Genomic DNA, 20,209 nt, shown 5'->3' on the forward strand with positions numbered 1-20,209 from the left:
CATCGTGGACCGGAGGAAGCCGGCCCACAGAGAGTCCAACTGCTTTCATCTGTGGATCGAGGATCGCTGAGGCACCGAGCCGCACAACCGTGGGTTCTCCCAGGATACCCTCGGCCAGACGGATACAGCCAGACTCTACCCCCCCCCCCCCTTCTCCAGTTGTCTTACAAGCGACCGGAATTCCCCCCTAGTGTATCCAGTTCTATAATCATTAAAGTATCATTGCTATTATTCCTTAAATATTCCAGGTTGTATATTTACCGCCTGCGCCACCAGAGATTGGACGTTCTCTATTGATATACCAACGAATACTCATTTGCCATAAAAGTGCATCCTATTTCAAATCATAAATGTAATTAAGTGATTGCTCTACATACCTTTTGCTATGTATTAATTATTATTAAACGCAGACTTTCGACTTGGTACATTTGTGTTGGATCGTTTCATCTACGTGGGAGTGTTTACCATAATTATTTATGCCTAGTACTGGGTGGCCAGAGTCTAAAGTACAAGAGGTAGTGGTAGTAAGTATCATATCTAACAATACAGTCAGGGAATTGTACCCCTCAGTTACACCACTATTTTTTTTAACTCACGATTAACTTTTAACACATTGGTCGCCAACAACGTTGTAATTCGTTATTGCCCGCTATGCGTTGAACGCCAACAACGTGGTAATTCGTTGTTGGGATCAATATTAATTTTTTTTGCCATGCCATTCATAATTCATCCAGCCTCCCTCCGGGACTGCAGCGGCACCCTGTCTGATATTGCAACGCCTCAATACCGCCGCCTGGTGGATGATCAGGCGAGTTACACTCCACACCAAACCGGAAGTGGCGGTGGTGCATCGAGGAAATCCCTCCGGCAGTACTATCTTGTTACGTGGTTCAAGAGACACAATCGAGTGCATCGGATCGCTTTCGAAACGCAATAATCTATATGATTTCGGCGTTTATTGCATCATACAAACGGGAAATGGATCTAGCAGATCGAAGTCAAATAATTGGAATATTTTTCCTCCAGTCTCATCAGCGAGGAATATAACGTTATTTTCAGCTTGATTGTCCATTACTTTGTTTGCAATCCATCTGGTCAACATATCAACCCATACTAAATAAAGCCGTTACTGACGATCAAGGAATTATAAACGACCCCCCCCCCCCCCCTTTCCTTCACGCATGATGAAGCATAATGTATACCGATCATATACATTTAAAAATAATTATATAGCGTGTATAGGAAAGAAACGCCAATCTATCATATGCTTCAGGGCCTATAACTTGTGTTTTTGGAATTACAGCAGAAACGCTTAAAAACATACTTATATTCTCGACGGTATTAACACAACAATGCATGAATGAAAAAATATAACGTTCCTACATCCGGAACGATAGATACCCGATGTTGAATGGGCCATAGTAATGTCAATATAGCTATAATATTTAAAAAGTTATAGCCCTGCAAAGAAGGTAAACATCTCCATAGGCTTACAGCGGTGGCAGACTGGGTATAATGATGGGCATACTGTGTGGCAATCAAAGTGTTAAGAAAAGATTTTTATTATTATTTTTTACTCGCATGTTGATAAGAGTATTAAAACTTGGAACTTGAAAAAGATCTGTTTAAGGTAGAAAAAAAATACGATTAATTTGCGATTAATCGCAAGTTAACTATGGACAATCATGCCATTAATCTAGTTAAATATTTGTATCGATTGACAGCACTAATATATATATATATCTGTATATCTGTCTCTGTCGTTCTGTCTGTCTGTCTGTCTGTCTGTCTGTCTGTCTGTCTGTCTGTCTGTCTGTCTGTCTGTCTGTCTGTCTGTCTGTCTGTCTGTCTGTCTGTCTGTCTGTCTATCTGTCTGTCTATCTATCTATCTATCTATCTATCTATCTATCTATCTATCTATCTATCTATCTATCTATCTATCTATCTATCTATCTATCTATCTATCTATCTATCTATCTATCTATCTATCTATCTATCTATCTATCTATCTATCTATCTATATCTATCAATCAATCAAATGGGGGTCCACTGCCTAATCAATCTAAGGGCTCTTGACATGAAAAGGTTTGAGAGCCAATGATCAAGATGATCTTAAAGCTGACTTTAGAGAGCATAGAAGCCAGTAAAGAATACAATACTGTTTTATCCGTATATAATATGTCACCATCTCCCTCTGCTCTCCCCTCAGGAGCGGTTCACCCAGGACACCCAGCCGCACTACATCTACTCCCCCAGGGAGATGACCCGCTGGGTGAGGGGCATCTTCGAGGCCCTGCGGCCCCTGGAGACGCTGCCTGTGGAGGGACTCATCCGCATCTGGGCCCACGAGGCTCTGCGACTCTTCCAGGACAGGTGGGTGGGTGGCAGGCTATAGAGGGAGACGTTCCCCATTCAAACACCAGCCTGTTCTGGTTGAAATTTCAATGTCATTGTTCCCAATATGTTTCTGCAATATTATGGCATTTCTGAGAGGTGTATTCTAGACTGGAAAAGTCAGTAAATCTCATAAATTCTCTGGGAGATATGATGGAATATCAGGGAAATTCACAAATGGGCCACAAGAACCGAACCACAACCCTATGATATTTAAATAACAACGTATGAACAACGTGTCTTCATGCTGTTGTTCTTCGCCCCCCCCCCCCCCCCCCCCCCGCCCCTCCCCCCTCCAGACTGGTGGAGAATGAGGAGCGACGATGGACGGATGAGAACATCAACATGGTGGCTCTCAAACACTTCCCCAACATCGACAAGGACAAGGCTCTCAACAGACCCATCCTCTACAGCAACTGGCTCTCCAAGGTCTACTGCCACGCTGCTATAATATATCCTGCTGTAGCTGTTGTTATTAGACAAGAGGGATTTAGCTGGATCTAATGTGCATGCTAAATTAAACGTACTGTCATTTTATTGATCTACATTTTACATTTACATTTTGTCATTTAGCTGACATTATTATCCAAAGCGACTTACAAGTTTTGTACGACAAGTCAGCAGGAAGGGCACAACTCTATCAGCTGAGTAACAATGTTCATCAAAGTGTTGAGTGCTACAGTGTATGTAACTGAGGGGTACAATTCCCTGACTGTATTGATAAGTATGGTATCATTAAACCACTACCGCTTTATGTACTTTAATTACTGGCCATACAGTACATGATATATAAATATGATGAACACTTCCCACAATGAATCGGTTCCACACAAAGGTGTAATCAAGTATTTATTGCAGCAAAAGGTACATAATATACTTCTCTGTATTTTACTTTGGATGCGCTTATAAGGCAAAGGAATGTGCGTAGGCAAATCAATACTGAATGTCCATTCTCTGGTTACGCAGGAGGTAATTATACAACCTGAATCTTAGGGAATTATATCTATGGTACACTAGTAATATATAGCGGGAGATACTGGAAGGGTCCCCCCGGTTGTAAGCCAGCAGGGGTAGAGGATCTGTCGGTAGTAGAGAGTCTGGTCAACGATGACTAAGGAGACTCCAAGTACAGGAGACGGTGCAATAGCCTCTTGATCCACAGACGAATACAGCTGTTCTCCGTAGACTGTAGCTCCACAGTGAAGAAAGCTAGCCGGCCTCAGGCTCTCTGAGGCGCAGACTCGACTGGTCTCCTCACAGGGTAAATCCAACACGTGTAGGCGTCGGCGATTCTCCGCTCCATAAATCACAGGACCAAAACAAATATAATCCAGCCGCAAAGGGCTATGTAGTCGTCGGGTAGATTAATCCAGTGTACATGTCCACACGGTTCTCGTCTAGGTCTCCTCGGGTGAAAGCGCCATGAAAGCAGCCCAGCCTGGATAAGCACTCTAGCTGATACGAGGAAGCGTTGGTGATGCTGGTCACTGTAGAACTTTAGCCGCACGATACACTATACACAAATAGACTATTACTGACTTAATAGAAATATGTCGCACTCGACGGTATAGCGCCAAACTCTGACAATTCAGTTATTAATTCGCACGCGGTCTCAATGCTCTATTTTGGGGCCAAACAGGCCATACTTCACCGCACGGAGTATCGTGGGTGAGGCTTCAACTTATTGGGTAACTCTACTTCTGTATTCACCTGCGCCATATTTATATGCACAGCGAACAATCTAGTGCCAACCTCATTTCTGTCTCGTATCCCTGGGCAAGGCCGGGCATGTACAGACATGTCTTGACGGTGGCCTTGAACCTGACTCTGGAGGCACGGCCCCGGCGCCTGTGGACCGCTGTCCAATAGGAGAATGAAATATTATGGTCTGTAATAGGCTAAAGGGATATTCCGTGTATATGTACAAGGAATATACAAGGGATATCAAACGATATACAAATACTATGCAATATATATCAATCAATAAATATATATATTCGGTTTAATCTGATCCTTTGTAACAGCCGCCTCCTAATTAGTCCCACCTAATTAGCTAAGCAGAGACAGATTAACCGCACTGTCCACTACTGTCTGTTGTGAGGGGTCGGGCAGTTCACAAAGTCATGGGGTCATGGTCGTCATCGATAGTATCGGGGAGCCTTGGCAGTTCTATTAGCCTCGCCACGGGTCGGGTGTAGATCCGTCCTTGGACGAGCACTTCGGCTGCTCGGACCTTTCCGTCGGCACCGGTGATCACTTTGCTTACGCGGCCAGCCGGCCACATAGCTCGGGGTAGTGACTGGTCGATAATCATGACGACTGTTCCTTCTGTCAAATTGTCTCTCTCTTTCACCCATTTCTGGCGGGTCTGTAGAGACGGTAGATAGTGGAGTAGGAAGCTGTTCCAAAACTTGTCAGCCAATACTTGACTGTACCTCCACATTCTTCGGCCGTTCGCTTCTTCAGGCCTGTACATTGTCTGTGGTAGCGCGATGGGTCCAGCCGCCCCATCAAGAGTGTGTTGGGGGTGACTGGGTCGACATCTGCTACATCACTTGAGATGTAACCGAGGGGCTTTGAGTTCAATACTCCCTCGATCTCCGTGAGGACTGTCATTAGGACTTCTTCCGCCACGGTCTGGGCCCCAAGCACGGCGTACAGGGCTGTCTTTATTGAACGTACTTCTCGTTCCCAAGTTCCACCGAAGTGAGGTGCGTTCGGGGGATTAAACTGGAAGTCAATCTGGGATGGAGCGAGGTGGGTCTTAAGTTCTGGGCCCATAGCTTGGAAGCTCTCTCTCAGCTCTCTTTCTCCGCCTTTGAAGTTTGTCCCGTGATCAGACAATAATATAGACGGTTTGCCTTTCCACGATGTGAATCTTCGGAAGGCCATAAGGAATGAGTCTGTGCTCATGGTTGGAAGGAGTTCTATATGCATCGCTCGGGGTGGTCATGCATTTGAATACAATACCCCACCGCTTCTCGGTTCCTCTTCCTTTCTTTATATACAGCGGGCCGAAACAGTCCATACCGGTGGAGTGAAAAGGCTTGTCGCCGAGTCGGAGGCGACAGGGAGGTAGGTCAGCCATCCGGGGTATACTGGGCTGCGCTCGCCACTTACGACAGTCTAGACAGGTTCGCTGGAAGCGCCGCACTGCTTCTCTCCCTTGCAGTATCCAATAACGACGTCTGATCTCCGCGAAGACTCTCTCTGCCCCGGCGTGATGCACATCCTCGTCGTATTTCTTTATGATCAGCTCTGTGACCTTGTGTCGGCTGTTTAAGACTATCGGGTACTTGACGTCATCCGGTAAGTCTGGAGCTCTCCGCAGACGACCACCCACTCTGATGAGACCATGGGCGTCGCTCTCGGGGGCTAGGTGGAGCAGTCTGCTGTCTGATGGGACGGGCTTTGCTCCCTGTAGACAGTCTAGCTCATCGGGGAACGAATCTCTCTGGGCTCGTTGTAGTAGAAGAAGTTCTGCTTCTTCGTAGTCAGCTGCAGTAATGTCAGTAGTGAGCTGAACCTCTGGGTGGTGCCACAGGAATGTCTTTAGCTGCGCACTCTCTAGGGTGAGGCAATCGTCTATGTCGGGGTCTGTGGAGACGAGTGTGTTCAATCCACAGAACATAGATTTCTTGTTTTCGGCCTCCTCTTTACTCGCTTCCCGTGGGGTGGGTGTAGGCCACTCTTCTTCCGGGAGCTTGAGGAACTCTGGCCCGTCACTGTATAGGTTGTGACGGGTGAGGTCATCCAGGGACATTCCCCGGGTGATGACGTCAGCTGGGTTGTGTTTTGTGTCCACATACCTCCAGCTTGCTACTTCTGTTAAATCTTGAATCTCTGTGACTCTGACTCCCACGAAGACCTTGTATCTGCACGAATCAGACCGGATCCATGTGAGTACTGTCGTGGAGTCTGACCACAAGATTGTTCTTTGCACCGGAATGGTGAGTTCACGTTGGATTAACGTGGCGAGTTGCGCTCCTGCTAGGGCTGCGCAGAGCTCTAGACGCGGGATAGATTGTTGCTTTCGTGGGGCTATTCTTGAGCGAGCCAGGATGAAAGCAGTATGTATTTCTCCTCCCTCCTCTCGGGCACGCAAGTAGGCCACCGAACCGTAGGCTACTTCGGAGGCGTCGCTGAAGACGTGCAGGTCCATCTGGCACGTCTCCGGCCTCACTGTGGGTGGGAAGCAGCCGCGGCGCATGTTGACACCTGGGAGTGAGCTGAGTTCCGTCTCCCACTCTCTCCATGTGGATGCAAGGTGTTCGGGTATGGGGTCGTCCCAGCCCTGGTCCTTGTCCCATAACGCTCTTACAATCATCTTTGCCCTGGTGGTGTAAGGTAGAATACATCCCAACGGGTCATATTGTCTGGCGAGTGTTCTGTATACACTCCGTCTGGTGGTCGGTAGTGCAGTCGACCTTCCCTGCTCCTTGGTCAGGGGTGTGTGTTTATAATGGAGCGAGTCTGTTTTGAAGCGCCAGACTAGTCCTAATGTCATTTCTTGGGCTTCTCCTGGGATGGTCGCCATCCAGGTCTCGCTGCTTGCTGCCTTGTCCTCGGGGGAGAGGCTGCGCAATACTTGCGGGTCGCTGCTGGCCCACTGCCTGAGATCAAAGCCGCCTTTGATCAGGGAGGCGCGGAGCTTGAGTAGAAGGGCCTCGGCTTCTTCTGGCGTCGAGACGCTTTGCAGACAGTTGTCCACGTAGAAACTATTTCCTACACTTTGTCGGACCTCTTCATCAGCTGCTGGGTCCTCTGCGACGTGTTTTTGCAGTGCAAACGTAGCACAGCATGGGCTGCATGTGGTTCCGAAAGGGAGGACTTCCCATTGATAGATGGCTGGTTGCTCATCCCCGATCCTCTCTCTCCATAGGAACCGCAGCAGGGGCTTGTCCTCCTCCACTAGTCTCACCTGCAGGAACATCCCTTTGATGTCGCCGCTGATGGCCACCTTGTCTTGGCGGAAACGTAGTAACACGCCTAGTAGAGAGGGGCCGAGTGTTGGGCCGGGCAAGAGCTCTTTATTCAGATTTTGTGATCCGATCTGGTAGCTGCAGTTGAACACAATACGATCCTTGCCGTTGTGGTGGACTTTGTGGTGCGGCACGTACCATGATTCGGTCGTCTGATCGGCCTCTTTAATGTCAATTTTCTTTATGTGTCCCGCTGTGATTAGCTTGTTTCAGATGTGTAGAGCTGTGAGTAGAATGACACAAATGCGTCATTAATTTGTTTAGGATCCGTTGTTAGTGAATCTGAACTATCGCGAATCTGTGGTATTAGTTGTGAGGCTGATCTGCTCTTCAGCTGTTGGGCCAGAAGTCGACCCGCCTTGTCCCCACTCTCATATAGGGCACCCCTTGTTCTAAGCAACAGTCGTTCTGCCTCTTTGGTGGATAAAAGATTATGTTCCGTCTGAAAGCCAAGCCGGTCCTTATAAAGTTCCGGAGTCGGAGCCACGGCATAGCGACGATCAAGATCTGTAATCAGAGTCTCCAATTGTTGTTGCCTTTCGAGACGCTGTTTGTTAGCATGTGCGGTGTATGAAATAATTGTGCCCCTAACATTTGCCTTTAGTGTCTCCCATAATAATGAGGGTGAGGTTTCGTCATTTTTATTTGTCTCGAGAAATAGGTCAATCGCTTGAGATACCACGTTACAGAATTCATCAGATGCTAGTAGGGTAGAGTCCAGTCTCCAGAAACGGGCCTCTTTGGGTTTAGATTTGAAAATAAGTTCAAAGGTTACGGGGGCGTGGTCTGAAATAGTTATAGCAGAATAGCTAGCTGAGGACAAAGACGGTAATAAGGCCTTATCAAAGAAAAAATAGTCTATGCGTGTGTAGGAGTGATGCACATGAGAAAAAAAAGAGAATTGTTTATCTGTAGGATACAGAAATCGCCACGGGTCAATGTAGCCATTGTTATTCATAAAAGTGGACAATGTTTGAGACATCTTTGAGGGCACAGCAGTCCTGGTACTCGATCTATCAAGGTGGGGGTCCATTACACAGTTGATATCTCCTCCCAGTATTAAGTGATGTGTGTCCAAGTCGGGAAGTGAGGACAGCAGTTTCTTTATAAAGTTAACATCATCCCAGTTAGGTGCATACACACTCACAAGGACCACTGGGGTCTGATATAGTGAGCCAGTTACTATTATATAGCGACCATTGGGGTCTGAAACAGTCTTAACGGGAGTGAACTGTACTTTCTTGCCTATCAGTATGGCTGTCCCTCGTGTTTTAATTTCAAATTTAGAGTGGAAAATCTGACCGATCCATGGTCTAGCGAGTCTCCCCTGGTCAGTGGTACGTAAATGTGTTTCTTGAAGAAATATAATATCGCCTTTAAATTTTTTTATGTGGGAGAAGACCCTAGCCCTTTTGACCGGCCCATTTATTCCCCCCACATTCCATGAGAAGAATCTGACTGTGTTCCCCAGTCCCATCGAAACCTTTGTGTTAGTCATTGTCAGTTGTTAGTGGGTCAGACATCATACCTAATAGTTGCAGAGTGTATAATAGTATCCCAACCAGGGAAGGGTACCAACCTAGACTGCCGTGCATCGGACCTAGAAGAGCACACGCTAAAATGTCAATCACAGCAAACAGACAGAGTGTATAAGAGTAACAGAGTACCATAAAACAAAAACAAAAGCAAACACAAACCCTCCCACCCCCCTCCCCCCTCCCCCCGCACATCAAGTGTTCCATCCCCGAATGATGGGAACAACCGTGCTGACTCCAACAGGAGCCTTTCCCTTCAGTGATACTTACGGCTATAACCATGGCTAACAAAAACAAACAAAAAAGAGCTCAGCAGGGTTATATGTAAATATTAGGCACCTAGAATACAGTGCAACCCGAGTCAAAATAAAGGATCATTTTATCTAATGTTTAATCTATGACTTTATGGTCCTTGGATGTAAATGCAAATTAAACATGGTCAACTTTCAAAAATAGAAAACCACTGGTTATTGACCGACACCAGACCTTATATGTAGTGGGTACACCCATTACAAAGAATATTCAGGCTCCGGAATATCCCCCCTCCCAATGTCAACCTCATTAAACATAGAATACAGTGCAACTTAGATCTAGTGCTTAACCTACAACATGTATGGTCATAGGGTATAAATGCAGATTGAACCTGCCAATTTTCAAAAATAGGAGAAAATTGGTAGATGTTTAAATCAGGCGTGATTAGGTATAAAACAAATTATACATATATATACATGGTATATTGACCAACCTCAAACCATACGATTAGGGGCACAACTGTTACTAAGAGCAATGATAAGAGTACAGTGCAACTTAAATCCAGTATTCAACCTATGACTTTATGGCCATATGATATAAATGTAAATCAAACATGGTCAACTTTCAGGTATAGTGAATAAATGGTGTATTGACCAACCTCTCGCCTATGTGTAGTGGGAACAACAGCTACAAAGAGTAGTGATAAGATCTTATTACAACTTAATTCTATTGTTCAACCTACGGCTTTATGGCTATATGATATAAATGTAAATTAAACATGTTCAATTTTCAGATATAGAACGTGTTCCCTTCACAGTTCTAGGGCATCTTAAATCTAGTGTTTACCCCCGACCCCCTTGGCCATGTGCTATAAATGTAAATTAAACGTGGTCAGTTCCCAGATACAGAAAACATCTGGCACTAACCGACATCACACTATGTGTGTCGTGGGGACGGCAGCTACAGAAAGTAATGATGAAAACACCCTACAACTTAAATAAACGTGGTACATTTTCAGATATAAGGGAATAAGTGGTATCTTGATCGCCCTCGTACCACATGTGCGTACACCGCCCCCCGCGCGCACCCCCACCACGGCCCCACACCACCCGCAGGCGGAGGAGTGTCTCCCCCCGCGGACCGCGACGGACCGCGGCCAGAGCGCACACGAACAGCGCACCCACACGGCCCGAGCAGCCATATAATAATAATAATAATAATAATAATAATAATAATAATAATAATAATAATAATAATAATAATAATAATAATAAAAATAAAAATACACACTGTACCACCCAACTCTAATGTTTAGAAAATGACTGTTGTATTGACCTACACCATACCTGGTCGCGGTGGCAGCAGCTACACAGTAATGATAAACACTGTACCACTCAAATCTAAAAATGTAACGTGGGGCATTTTCAAATCTAAAAAATAAATAGCAGTTGACTGACATCCTATTATGTGTAGCGAGCACAAGTTGAGGCTTTCATTTTTCTTTTTTTATACAACTTAACTAATAGTTGGCCCGAATATGTCGTTGACTCACCAATCAGTCCGTGGAAACTAATCTAAAACAGTCCCATCTTTAATTCAGTCTAGTCCCCGTTTCTGTTCAACGATTTGACAAAAGTTGCAGCCTCCTCAGGTGTGTCGAACTGACTCTCTTTGTCGCGATAGGTAACGATGAGGCGGGCTGGATGGCGAATTCCAAAACGGAGCCCCTCCACCTCTCGGAGCTGGCTTCTCACCTCGTTAAACGCTGCACGCGCCCGTGCTATCTTGGCTGTGTGGTCTGGAAAAACGGAGATGGACACCCCCTCGTACATGATCCTCTTCGTCTCTCTTGCTTTCTTTAGGATGTCGACACAGTCTGAAAAGTAGTGTAGTCTGGCCATAATTGTGCGAGGTCGCTCCCCCGGTCGGAGTCGCTCCCCCGGTCGGGGTTTGGCCTGGAGTGTACGGTGCGCCCTGTCCAACACAGGTTCCTTCTCCATGTTGAAAGCCTCCTTAAGCAGCCTGGAGACGGCTGCAGTCGTGAGGGGGGAGCCTGTACCTTCAGGAACGCCAACAATCCGTATGTTGTTGCGACGAGACCTAGATTCGAGATCTTCACATTTATTTTCTGTTTTAATCAGTTCTTTGACAAGATGTTCAACTTTCTCCTTTAAAATGGCGACGTCGTCGGTGCATGTGGTTAGCGCGTCTTCCACTCCTGCCACTGTGCCTTTTATCAACGTTACCTCAGATTGTAAAGTTGTTATCTTGGCTGACCATTCAGTTTTCATGGCTTGTAGTTCGGATTTGATGGTTACTAGGTCATTTCCCAGAGCCGAGTGCAACTCAGCTTTAAAGATTTCAGCAATATCATTGCGCACAGTTGAGAGAATGTCCAACTTGAAGGCCGCGGCTTCTGACTCCCTGGTATCCACTGGGAGAGAGTGGATCGAAGGCTCACGTGGGAGCGGGGCCGCACCACATTGCGTTATTTTCTGCTGCGACTGAGATGCACTCGGTATTTTTGTAACTTTTGGAGGCATTTTGAAGCCTGTTGCGAGAATGTCCAACCTGGGGGCAGCGGCTTCTGACTCCCTGGTATCCACTGGGAGAGAGTGGATCGAAGGCTCACGCGAGAGCGGGGCCGCACCACATTGCGTTATTTTCTGCTGCGACTGAGATGCACACGGTATTTTAGTAACTTTTGGAGGCATTTTGAAGCCCAAACAAAAACTGTCTAGTTCACGGGTGTATTATATTCAATACTAGTAAAAACGTTTTCTTGAAAGGGTGCCTTTAGATTATATAATTAGGCAATTCTGCCGGAGCTCTTAAATCTGCGTGTCACTCCATAGTACGTTAAACCGGAAGTCCTGTGATTAGCTTGTTAATCTCAGCGCGGTACACCGTCTCTTGAGCGGGGTCTCTGGCTAGGCGCCGCTCTGTGTTCAATAGATACCGCTCCGTCGCTTCTTTTGGGGCGTGGAAGGTAGGCATACCCTCTCGCCTCAGGAGTGGAGTTGCGTATCTCATCACTCCGTTGACTTTGACTCTCTTTGTCCCCTGCTCGAGGAGGGCTATAGCGTAAATGTCTTCCTTGGAACGAATGTCTTTCTTTTCATTCTTAAAGGGCATTGTCTCTAGTGTCCATAGCCTCTCGACATGCTGTAGGAGGGTGGTGTCTTCTTCTGTCACTCTGGAGTGGAGGCAGTTAGTGGCTGCTGTTCGGTTAAGAGACTTAGCGAGGGGGCCTTGTAATGTCCATCCTAGGCGGGTCTCGACTGCTGCAGGACAGCCTCTGGGCCCTGTGTGGACCCGGTCAATCGGGACGATGAGGTCTGCATGGTCGGAGCCTATCAGCAGGGTCGGGGTGGCACCGTCTATGAGCGGTATAGGTAGTTGACGCAGGTGCACATATTTATCCATCAGCTTGGCGATGGGGTAGGTGTACTGCGACAGGCCTATTTCTTGGCTGGTGAAAGCATTAGTAATCCTATACCGTCTCTCTGGCTGCCCGCTTGCTGCGATAGTGAAGGAGACATTCTCGCCCTTTATCGTCTTTAGATCTCTTCTTATTGTCCGAATCGTCATCTGGTTTTCGCTCCCCCGCAGCCCCAGCTGGGCCGCAGCGGACGCGAGGAGAAGGGTCTTCTCTGACCCGTCGTCAAGGACGGCGTAAGTGTCCATGACCTTATCTTGGTAACTCAGTGTTACGCGGACCACCTTTAAGAGCACCCGGGCGCCCCCGCTGCTGGCGGGGTCAATGTACATAACACTTGCCTTTGTGCTGCTTGAGGGTGCAGGCTTTCTTCTGTTACTGTCGTGTAGGACATCTAGGTGGGCTCCGTCACACCGATTACACCTCTTCTTTAAGCGGCAATCGGCTGCCATGTGACTGCGCGCACATCGGTAACAGCGTCGGTTGGACTTTATCCATTGACTCACCTCGTCGGCGGTCATCTTCTTGAACGTGTCACATTGTGACAACCAGTGTTCCTTTTCGCAGTACGGGCACACCATCTTCCACTTCTCTTTCATCGAGGGGGTACTGTGGTTCTTGCTGCTCGGTACTGATTCTGATTGGTGCATGACGGTCACCAATCTTCGGCCATCGTTTGCTCTCCTAGGTCCCTCTCTGGAGCTTGGGGTGCTCCGCATGAACGTATCCAACCGTAGGCTGTTGACTTCTCTCGCCAGGAAGTCGGCTAGGTCTAGGAGGGATGGCTCGGGACCGTTAGGATCACGGTGGTCTCTTTGCCGCCTGAAGCGCTCTTGTCGGGCGGGCGGAAGCTTCTCTAAAATCCTCTCGACATTAGAGTTTGCGTACAGTTCGTGCATACCCTTTTCTCTTTGCGCCCCCAGCATCCCTACCAGGGATTGTACCTTGATAGACAGGTCATCTAGTGAGCGATTGTCTGTGGCTGGGGGTAGGCGGTCAATATGCCTTATCTCTTGTATTACGTAGTCCCATATGCGTCCATATCTTTGGTCGAGTGCTGCTAGAGCCGCTGTGTATGGGGTAGTAGAGGTGGCATAGGCCAGCGCTATATTGTGCGCTCGGGGCACCTTGAGGTGCTTCAGTAGGATAGCATACTTGTACGGTTCATCAGCTACATCGGACATCATTGTCTCTAAGCACATTCGTAGCTCCGTGTACTGTGCTCTGTTCTCGTGGGTGAAGTCCGGAAACGTCGGTGTGCCAATGTATGATGCCATAGATGGCTGGCACATCGGTGAGCGTTGGAAGAGAGGCCTCCTAGGCGAGTCTCCTCTTACGCCTCTTGGTGGGCTGGTACCTGCTGAGTACCATGGCCCGCGTATCCAGGTGCTGTTCCTCGGGGCTGGTCGTGCGTCAAGCTCACCCGTGAATTGAGTCGGGGGTCTGTAGCGTAGAGCCGCGGGGGTAGAGCCTGGGCTGTACTGGACCTCCTGGTCCTGTGGAGTACTGTGCTGCTGTCGGGCTTGACTCTCCTCCTCTCCCTCTTCTTCTTCCTCTGGCAGGTCCTCTAGATCCTGTAGTCGTCTATTTAGCCTCTCCGCGGTGTAGACCGTTTCTTCCTTGTAGCTGGGTCTCACTTGGACCGGTCGGGGAAGGGGTTCGGAGGGGGGTATAGGCTCTCTCTGGTGGTCGGGCTCAGGGTCGCTTGATCGGGTAGGGGAGGGTGCCCTTGACCCTCGTCTTGACGAGGCCCTGGAACCCCGTGCGGAGGGAGGGGGTGTTGCCCTGGTGATCAGCTGCTCCATTATCTGCGCTTGTAATCGGTCGCGCTCGGCTTCGCGCTTGGTGAGAGCGAGGTCGCGCTCTGCTTCTCTTTGGGCACCGGCAGCGGCGCGCTGGGCTTCGGCGGCGGCGCGCTGGGCTTCGGCCCGGTCCCTTACCATATTCTCTTCCGTCTGAAGGCGTCTAATCTCTAGACGTATACGATCTTCGTCGCTCCGTTGCTGCGCCTGAAGGCGTTCTCTTTCCATGGAAGAATGTTCGCGCTCACTAAGCGTCTGTGCTTGGAGTCGATCGCGCTCTGTTGAGGCTGCTAGGCTGGCGAGGAATGCCTGTGCCAGCATCTTGTCCGCCTCGCTGGGGGAAGACGCTGGTTGAGGTGATCCGCTCCTGGCAGTACTCGTTGGAGATCTGTTCTCCTGTGGCGAGTCCTGGAGATCCATCTCCGGGGTGCTCTCCTCTTCTTGTAGCGGGTAGAGTTCCATCCCTGGAGAGCTGTCTTTATCCTGGAGCTCTCCGGGGACTACTTCTTCGGTCTTGGCGGGGGGTAAAGTCATGTCGGGTCCCTCCTGGTCCCTACCGTGAGCTTGGTCAGTTACGTTAGAACCCACTAGGGCCTCTATTGGCGGGGTAGCCTGGTCGATAGGGTCGGACATAATTTTACTATCTACTTTTTCCGCGTTTACCGTCTGTAGAAAGCTAGGTAGTATATTGGCAACGTAATCCTCTAAGTACTGAGGTGTCTGCCGTCTACGCTGCGGGCGATCTACTTTAGGAGAACCGTTTTGTGGAGTGTTCATCATAGGCCATGTCAATATTAATACCACTATATTAATATTACACTAGTTACCCTCCGGCTCGAAGGACCAATTGTAACTGAGGGGTACAATTCCCTGACTGTATTGATAAGTATGGTATCATTAAACCACTACCGCTTTATGTACTTTAATTACTGGCCATACAGTACATGATATATAAATATGATGAACACTTCCCACAATGAATCGGTTCCACACAAAGGTGTAATCAAGTATTTATTGCAGCAAAAGGTACATAATATACTTCTCTGTATTTTACTTTGGATGCGCTTATAAGGCAAAGGAATGTGCGTAGGCAAATCAATACTGAATGTCCATTCTCTGGTTACGCAGGAGGTAATTATACAACCTGAATCTTAGGGAATTATATCTATGGTACACTAGTAATATATAGCGGGAGATACTGGAAGGGTCCCCCCGGTTGTAAGCCAGCAGGGGTAGAGGATCTGTCGGTAGTAGAGAGTCTGGTCAACGATGACTAAGGAGACTCCAAGTACAGGAGACGGTGCAATAGCCTCTTGATCCACAGACGAATACAGCTGTTCTCCGTAGACTGTAGCTCCACAGTGAAGAAAGCTAGCCGGCCTCAGGCTCTCTGAGGCGCAGACTCGACTGGTCTCCTCACAGGGTAAATCCAACACGTGTAGGCGTCGGCGATTCTCCGCTCCATAAATCACAGGACCAAAACAAATATAATCCAGCCGCAAAGGGCTATGTAGTCGTCGGGTAGATTAATCCAGTGTACATGTCCACACGGTTCTCGTCTAGGTCTCCTCGGGTGAAAGCGCCATGAAAGCAGCCCAGCCTGGATAAGCACTCTAGCTGATACGAGGAAGCGTTGGTGATGCTGGTCACTGTAGAACTTTAGCCGCACGATACACTATACACAAATAGACTATTACTGACTTAATAGAAATATGTCGCACTCGACGGTATAGCGCCAAACTCTGACAATTCAGTTATTAATTCGCACGCGGTCTCAATGCTCTATTTTGGGGCCAAACAGGCCATACTTCACCGCACGGAGTATCGTGGGTGAGGCTTCAACTTATTGGGTAACTCTACTTCTGTATTCACCTGCGCCATATTTATATGCACGGCGAACAATCTAGTGCCAACCTCATTTCTGTCTCGTATCCCTGGGCAAGGCCGGGCATGTACAGACATGTCTTGACGGTGGCCTTGAACCTGACTCTGGAGGCACGGCCCCGGCGCCTGTGGACCGCTGTCCAATAGGAGAATGAAATATTATGGTCTGTAATAGGCTAAAGGGATATTCCGTGTATATGTACAAGGAATATACAAGGGATATCAAACGATATACAAATACTATGCAATATATATCAATCAATAAATATATATATTCGGTTTAATCTGATCCTTTGTAACAGTGTAGGTTAGTTTATTAGGACAAGTGCATGACAGTAAGGTTCGTTAGGGTTAGATTATTATTATATATATATATATATATTTGATCACATGATCTAATGTGCATGGTAAATTAAAGTTACTGTCATTTGATTGATCTAATGTGCATGGTAAATTAAAGTTACTGTCATTTGATTGATCTAATATAGTACAGTATAGTATAGTACAGTATAGTACAGTATAGTACAGTATAGTATAGTACAGTACAGTACTCACCAGGCATGTCTCCTCCTTGCAGGACTACACCCCCGTGGAGCAGGAGGAGCTCAGGGACTATGTGAAGGCCCGTCTGAAGGTCTTCTATGAGGAGGAGCTGGACGTTCCTCTGGTTCTCTTCAACGAGGTGCTGGACCACGTCCTCAGGATCGACCGGTGAGGAACAACCCCCCAGATACTGTTAGCCCTCTATTCAAACTAACAGACTGGAGCTGACTCTGGATCAGTAACCAGGAACACTAGTCTTCATGACCTTATTCAAACTAACAGACTGGAGCTGACTCTGGATCAGTAACCAGGAACACCAGTCTTCATGACCTTATTCAAACTAACAGACTGGAGCTGACTCTGGATCAGTAACCAGGAACACCAGTCTTCATGACCTTATTCAAACTAACAGACTGGAGCTGACTCTGGATCAGTAACCAGGAACACCAGTCTTCATGACCTTATTCAAACTAACAGACTGGAGCTGACTCTGGATCAGTAACCAGGAACACCAGTCTTCATGACCTTATTCAAACTAACAGACTGGAGCTGACTCTGGATCAGTAACCAGGAACACCAGTCTTCATGACCTTATTCAAACTAACAGACTGGAGCTGACTCTGGATCAGTAACCAGGAACACTAGTCTTCATGACCTTATTCAAACTAACAGACTGGAGCTGACTCTGGATCAGTAACCAGGAACACTAGTCTTCATGACCTTATTCAAACTAACAGACTGGAGCTGACTCTGGATCAGTAACCAGGAACACCAGTCTTCATGACCTTATTCAAACTAACAGACGGGATCTGACTCTAGATCAGTAACCAGGAACACTAGTCTCCATGACCTTATTCAAACTAACAGACTGGATCTGACTCTAGATCAGTAACCAGGAACACTAGTCTTCATGACCTTATTCAAACTAACAGACTGACTCTAGATCAGTAACCAGGAACACTAGTCTTCATGACCGTATTCAAACTAACAGACTGGATCTGACTCTAGATCAGTAACCAGGAACACTAGTCTTCATGATCTTATTCAAACTAACACACTGGAGCTGACTCTGGATCAGTAACCAGGAACACTAGTCTTCATGATCTTATTCAAACTAACAGACTGGAGCTGACTCTGGATCAGTAACCAGGAACACTAGTCTTCATGACCTTATTCAAACTAACAGACTGACTCTAGATCAGTAACCAGGAACACTAGTCGCCATGACCTTATTCAAACTAACAGACTGGAGCTGACTCTGGATCAGTAACCAGGAACACTAGTCTTCATGACCGTATTCAAACTAACAGACTGGATCTGACTCTAGATCAGTAACCAGGAACACTAGTCTTCATGATCTTATTCAAACTAACACACTGGAGCTGACTCTGGATCAGTAACCAGGAACACTAGTCTTCATGATCTTATTCAAACTAACAGACTGGAGCTGACTCTGGATCAGTAACCAGGAACACTAGTCTTCATGACCTTATTCAAACTAACAGACTGACTCTAGATCAGTAACCAGGAACACTAGTCGCCATGACCTTATTCAAACTAACAGACTGGATCTGACTCTAGATCAGTAACCAGGAACACTAGTCTTCATGACCTTATTCAAACTAACAGACTGGAGCTGACTCTGGATCAGTAACCAGGAACACTAGTCTTCATGACCTTATTCAAACTAACACACTGGAGCTGACTCTGGATCAGTAACCAGGAACACTAGTCTTCATGACCTTATTCAAACTAACAGACTGACTCTAGATCAGTAACCAGGAACACTAGTCGCCATGACCTTATTCAAACTAACAGACTGGATCTGACTCTAGATCAGTAACCAGGAACACCAGTCTTCATGACCTTATTCAAACTAACAGACGGGATCTGACTCTAGATCAGTAACCAGGAACACTAGTCTCCATGACCTTATTCAAACTAACAGACTGGATCTGACTCTAGATCAGTAACCAGGAACACCAGTCTTCATGACCTTATTCAAACTAACAGACGGGATCTGACTCTAGATCAGTAACCAGGAACACTAGTCTCCATGACCTTATTCAAACTAACAGACTGGATCTGACTCTAGATCAGTAACCAGGAACACTAGTCTTCATGACCTTATTCAAACTAACAGACTGACTCTAGATCAGTAACCAGGAACACTAGTCTTCATGACCTTATTCAAACTAACACACTGGATCTGACTCTAGATCAGTAACCAGGAACACCAGTCTTCATGACCTTATTCAAACTAACAGACGGGATCTGACTCTAGATCAGTAACCAGGAACACTAGTCTCCATGACCTTATTCAAACTAACAGACTGGATCTGACTCTAGATCAGTAACCAGGAACACCAGTCTTCATGACCTTATTCAAACTAACAGACTGACTCTAGATCAGTAACCAGGAACACTAGTCTTCATGACCTTATTCAAACTAACACACTGGAGCTGACTCTGGATCAGTAACCAGGAACACTAGTCTTCATGACCTTATTCAAACTAACAGACTGGAGCTGACTCTGGATCAGTAACCAGGAACACCAGTCTTCATGACCTTATTCAAACTAACAGACGGGATCTGACTCTAGATCAGTAACCAGGAACACTAGTCTCCATGACCTTATTCAAACTAACAGACTGGATCTGACTCTAGATCAGTAACCAGGAACACTAGTCTTCATGACCTTATTCAAACTAACAGACTGACTCTAGATCAGTAACCAGGAACACCAGTCTTCATGACCTTATTCAAACTAACAGACTGGAGCTGACTCTAGATCAGTAACCAGGAACACCAGTCTTCATGACCTTATTCAAACTAACACACTGGAGCTGACTCTAGATCAGTAACCAGGAACACTAGTCTTCATGACCTTATTCAAACTAACACACTGGAGCTGACTCTGGATCAGTAACCAGGAACACTAGTCTTCATGACCGTATTCAAACTAACACACTGGAGCTGACTCTAGATCAGTAACCAGGAACACTAGTCTTCATGACCTTATTCAAACTAACACACTGGAGCTGACTCTAGATCAGTACTCCCACTCTGAAAGGCTTTGTGAACCTGGACCCTGGTCTCTTGTCCCCCTGTAGGATCTTCCGCCAGCCCCAGGGACATCTCCTGCTGATCGGGGTGAGCGGAGCAGGGAAGACCACCCTGTCTCGCTTCGTAGCCTGGATGAACGGGCTGAGCGTCTACCAGATCAAGGTCGGTGCTCTATAATACCAGGGTTTTTCAAAGTGCGGGTTGGGACCCACCTTTGGGTCTTAGGAGGATTAAAACGAGGCACCCAAATTATTTTATATATAAGTATCATGAAACCAAAGCTTCTCTCAAGTCCATTGAAAAGACATGTT

General features: G+C 46.9%; 1 protein-coding gene across 1 annotated transcript in view; it reads left to right on the top strand.

The window, feature by feature from the left end:
* LOC311240163 (cytoplasmic dynein 1 heavy chain 1) overlaps positions 1-20,209 on the top strand; it is a gene marked incomplete at both ends in the record, with an annotated part of 161,618 nt that overhangs the window by 68,918 nt on the left and 72,491 nt on the right. Inside the window, 4 exons of the mRNA XM_084328703.1 lie at positions 2,210-2,373; positions 2,694-2,823; positions 16,866-16,999; positions 19,946-20,060. Of these exons, the coding sequence (XP_084184829.1) occupies positions 2,210-2,373; positions 2,694-2,823; positions 16,866-16,999; positions 19,946-20,060 (543 nt within the window). The remainder of the gene's footprint in view (positions 1-2,209; positions 2,374-2,693; positions 2,824-16,865; positions 17,000-19,945; positions 20,061-20,209) is intronic.

Source organism: Notolepis coatsorum (genome assembly GCF_963971535.1).
Source record: "Notolepis coatsorum genome assembly, chromosome: 14".
NCBI classification, from domain to species: domain Eukaryota; kingdom Metazoa; phylum Chordata; class Actinopteri; order Aulopiformes; family Paralepididae; genus Notolepis; species Notolepis coatsorum.